Below are 4,692 nucleotides of genomic sequence, written 5' to 3' on the forward strand. Positions count from 1 at the left end.
GCAAAATTAAGAAAAATGTGTCCAAGTATACAGTTTAGTGACTCTTCAGTCAATACTTAAGTATCTGTCAAGTACCCATGTAACTACTACATTGCCTGGTGTGTAGAAACTATAAAAATAATGTGATGTGGTCCCTCCCCGTTATAAGACAATATTGTGATAAAGTGCTCAACTGACAAAAATGTACAATTGATGTTAAGTTAGGGAGCAAAAAGAAACATTTTCTTAAATTATCAATATGGAATCTGAGAGGGAGATTTGCCAAGCTTTAGGATACTCACTTTAGTGGTGGAGATGTGAAGGAAGATGACAGATTGGAAACAAGGAAGAAAATTTAGACATTCATGAAAAGAATAGATGGGCTAAGAAAGTTTCCACCACAGAAAAAGTGATAACATGGCAACAATCTTATGAAATCTACAGTGTGTAGAACCTAGAAGGAAAATACTTGTTTTTTTAACTTAGGTAAGTGGTTCTTAACCAAGGTACTAATAAGAATCACCTAGTTTTGCTTTAAACACACATTTCCATACTCTAAGAGACTTTGATTTGGAAGGTAAATCTGAAGTAAGATCTAAGCATAAGTATTGTTAAAAAGCTTTCTAATTCTAAGATTCTAATTCTTAATCCACCAGGTTCCAGAACCAAAGAGTTGAGTGATTAAGACATTCAGATGAATTCATTTTACATGAGATTGTTAGACAAGGTTGATATATTTATTAACATGCCATAAACTTAGGATTAACAACAGATAAAATACTTCAGAATGCAAGATTCTAACTGCACCTTAAAATTATTAAACTACTCAAATAATTTCTTACAGCTTTTGTGAGCTCCCGGTCCAGTTCAAGAATTCTGTCTGAAGATCCTTCCAACTGCTGTAATTCGTACTTCACATTTTTCAGCTCATTCTGCTTCTTACTTAGGATTTCTGATTTTAGCTCAATTATTCTTCCCAGTCCAATTTTCTTATCCCTTATCTCATCTATCTGTTTTTGTTTCAGAGACTCTTTTTCTGCAAAATCATTCTAAATACATAGAAGAATGAGTATTAACAATATTTTCACTAAACAATTCGTTAAGCAAAAGTTTCTTCATTGTAAAAGTGAACATGCACACTGAGGAAAATATAAAAAAGTATAAATATATGGAATGGCCATCACTGAGAGAAATCATTATTAACGCTGAACAAACTTTTTCTTTACCATTAGTTTTAAAAAGAAATTTTACTTAAAATCAAACTTTAAAATGTAGGTCTGCATTTTCTTCATATTTTTATCCTTATACATGTTAGAAAATTTCCTTCCATAAAGGTTTTTTCTACTTTGTAGCAGATTCTATCCTAATACTAACCCAAAAATATGACAAAACAAGGTCCATCCAAATACTGAAACAATTCAACTAGAGAATCTGACACAAACAAAAGAAAATAATAATATTTACCATCAGTTGGCTGAGAGTTTCTTCTTCCCTTTCTTGTCTCTCTCTCACAAGTTTGTGAAAATTTTTAATCTGTCTTTCACTAAATGGTCCATGCTCAAAGCCATCCAATTCTAGATGTGTTGCCAAAGATTGGATTAATGAATCTCTGGCTCGGATATTTTCTTGATGACGATCTGCTTGTAGCTGAAGACGACCTTTTAAAAACCATAATAATTATTTTGTTTAGCTAATTTTTTAAAAATTGAGATAATTGTACATTCATATGTAGTTGTAAAAAATAATACAGCAAGATCTCTTACATTCTTTGCCCAGTTTCCACAAATGGTAACTGTGATATTGTGATTAATAAGAAATACATATTTGGTTTTTGTTCCTGGTTCCTGGCACAGAGCTCCTAAAACTCTTAGAATTTCTGAGTGATAAGGGTGACAGAAGTGTCTTGCTATTCATTATAAATCCCTTTCAACCATACCTGAGTTTATTTCTAATGAGGTGGTTCTTGGAGGATGGTTATCAGAGGAACCAACTATGTGATTAGAGAGCAGGAATTTTTAGTATCCTCCTCCCCAGCTCTGGGTTAGGGCTGAAGATTGAACTCAATCACCAATAACCAATAATTTAATCAATCATGCCTACACAATGGAACTTTCATAAAACTCCTAAACGAGGTTCTGAGAGCTTCCAGGTTGGTAAACACATGGAGGTGCTGGGAGGGTGCCACACTCTTTCCCCATCCTTGCCCTATGCATCTCTTCCATTTAGCTGTTCTTGAGCTGACTCCCTTATAATAAACTGGTAATAGTGTTTCCCTAAGTTCCATGAGCTGTTATAGCAAAGTATTTAACCTGAGGAAGGGGTTGTGGGAACACCTGATTTATATAGCCAGGTGGTCAGAAGTACAGGTGACAAACAACCTGGACCTTTTGAATGGCATTGGACATCGGAGGCAATCTCGTGGGATGGAGCCCTTAATCTGTGGGGTCTGTACTAATTCTGGATAGTTAGTGAGAGAATTGAATTAAATTACAGGACACCCAGTTGCCGAGAATTGGAGAATTGCTTGATGTGGAAAAACCCACACATCTAGTATCAGAATTATTATGAATAGAAAAACTGTTTTCTTTTAGTAACATTTTGCAAAACTATACAGTAAGTCTTCACTTAATGTCATGGATAGGTTCAACTTTAAGTAAAATAACATATAATGAAATCAAGTTTACCATAGGCTAATAGATATAAATAAGAGTTCAGTTCCTACGCATCTCAAAAATGTTGTAACAAAACGATATTAAATGGGGACCTGCTGTAGTATAGTATCAACCAGGATATAGCACTGATACAATCCATCAATCTTATTCAGATTTCTCCAGTTTTACTTGTACCCATTTGTGTGTGTATTAAGTTCTATATAATTTTATCACCTGTGTTGGCTAACAAATCTACCACAACAGCCAAGATACCAAATAGTTCCAATACCACAAGACTCCCTCCTGTTGCTTTTATAACTATAACCACAATAACCTTTTTCCTGGCCCTCCTCCTACTCAGTAACCCTAGCAACCATTAATCTGTCCTCCACTCCTAAAATTTTAGCATTTCAAAAATGTTACATAAATGGAAACACACTGTATATAATCTTTTGAGACTGGCTTTTTTCACTCAGCGTAATTCCCTGGAGATTCATCATTCATGCAGAAAATGCATAATATTACCAAAAAAAACCCAAAAACAAATAAACACTTTATCCTACCCTGTTCAACAAGCAGTTCTGATTTTTCTTGATTAAGCAGCCTAGATTCTTTATTTAATTTTTCCAGTTCACGCTGACAGTCTACCAGTCTCCTTTCTTTCTCCCTTATTGTTCTCTGGTGATTGTGATATAAGTCATTGAGTTGCTCATCACTCCCTTGAAAAACCTATGTAGAACCAAAATAAAGAGCTTCAATAAATAAGTATAAGAAGCTATCACTCTGAGGTACAAAATATGAACCAAAGTTTATTCAATATCCTTTCTTTTAACATATACATAGAAGTAAGGCAAACATCACAATTTGTATGTTTCTTTCAAAATATGAGTGGCAAAATGGGTTCAAATGAGGTTCACTACAATCATCTCAAAATTTTGAAGTAGAACAAAATTCTACCATCACAAACCTTTTCCATTTTCTGTTCCAGTTCACTATTATCTTTCTCCATTTGCTTTTTTCGGCTTTCCAAGGCTTTAATTTCATTGTCAAGTTTCATTACTTTAGAGAGATTTTGTTCAATTTCCTTTAGACGATTCTGAAAATACACAAATACTCTACATAAATAAAATTCACTATAGTTTACACTACAGGTGGATGAAGAGAAATAACATGTGCCAGGGACAGGCACTTGGTAAAAATGATCTCATTTAATGCTAACAATGCTGTAAAGGGGGCACAGAGCAACGGAGGATCAGACACTTTAAGTAACCTGCCCAACTCCTCAGAGCTAGGAAAGAAAAGCAGAAATTAAACTCCAGTTCTAACTTCAAAGCCCATGATGCCCTGTCTTCAACATTTCCCACAAGTCATTCATTCATTTGGTACTGACAGCCACATTACGTAAACTTCCTCATTTTAAGCATTTAATCCTCAAAAGGCTATTTAATTAATTATTATTTTTTTAAAAAAAGATGTTATTGGGGAATTGGGGAAGGGAAACAGTGTTGGGGAATTGGGGAATTGAGGAAGGGGAACAGCCAAGTTGTCCTTCAATCTTAGTTGTGGAGGGTGCAGCTAGCTCAGCTCCAAGTCCAGTCGCCATCCGGCCGCCCGTTGGCAGCTCATAGCCACTCAGCTCAAGCTGCTGTGTTCAGTCTTAGTTACAAGTGGGCGTAACCCACCATCCCATGAGGGAATCGAACCGGAAACCTTGTTAGGAGCACGCGCTCTTACCAGCTGAACCATCCTGCCACCTGTTGGCAACTCAGTGGCAACTCAGCTCGGGCGCAGCTCACTGGCCCATGTGGGAATCGAACCGGCAACCCTGTTGCTCAGAGTTCACGCTTTTAACCAACTGAGCCACTTGGCCAGCCCTATTTATTTTTTAAAAATTAGAACTACTGAGGGCCAGCCGAGTGGCACAATGGTTAAGAACTGGCTTGGGACGCCAGAGGGCCCCATTTCGGATCCCACATATGAGGGCCAGTGACACTGCCCTCTACAGCTAAGATGCTGAACAACAGCTCAACCTGGAGCTGGGCTGCCGTGAGTCACCGGCTAC

At 36.7% G+C, this 4,692-nt stretch overlaps 1 protein-coding gene across 1 annotated transcript in view; it reads right to left on the reverse strand.

Moving 5' to 3' along the window:
- RAD50 (RAD50 double strand break repair protein) overlaps positions 1 to 4,692 on the reverse strand; it is a 101,531-nt gene that overhangs the window by 49,027 nt on the left and 47,812 nt on the right. Inside the window, exons 8-11 of the mRNA XM_019642161.1 lie at positions 3,598 to 3,726; positions 3,194 to 3,359; positions 1,444 to 1,637; positions 806 to 1,028 (exon numbers count right to left, since the gene is read on the reverse strand). Coding sequence (XP_019497706.1) covers positions 806 to 1,028; positions 1,444 to 1,637; positions 3,194 to 3,359; positions 3,598 to 3,726 — 712 coding nt within the window. The remainder of the gene's footprint in view (positions 1 to 805; positions 1,029 to 1,443; positions 1,638 to 3,193; positions 3,360 to 3,597; positions 3,727 to 4,692) is intronic.

Source organism: Hipposideros armiger, unplaced genomic scaffold (genome assembly GCF_001890085.2).
Source record: "Hipposideros armiger isolate ML-2016 unplaced genomic scaffold, ASM189008v1 scaffold_66, whole genome shotgun sequence".
Taxonomy (NCBI): Eukaryota; Metazoa; Chordata; class Mammalia; order Chiroptera; family Hipposideridae; genus Hipposideros; species Hipposideros armiger.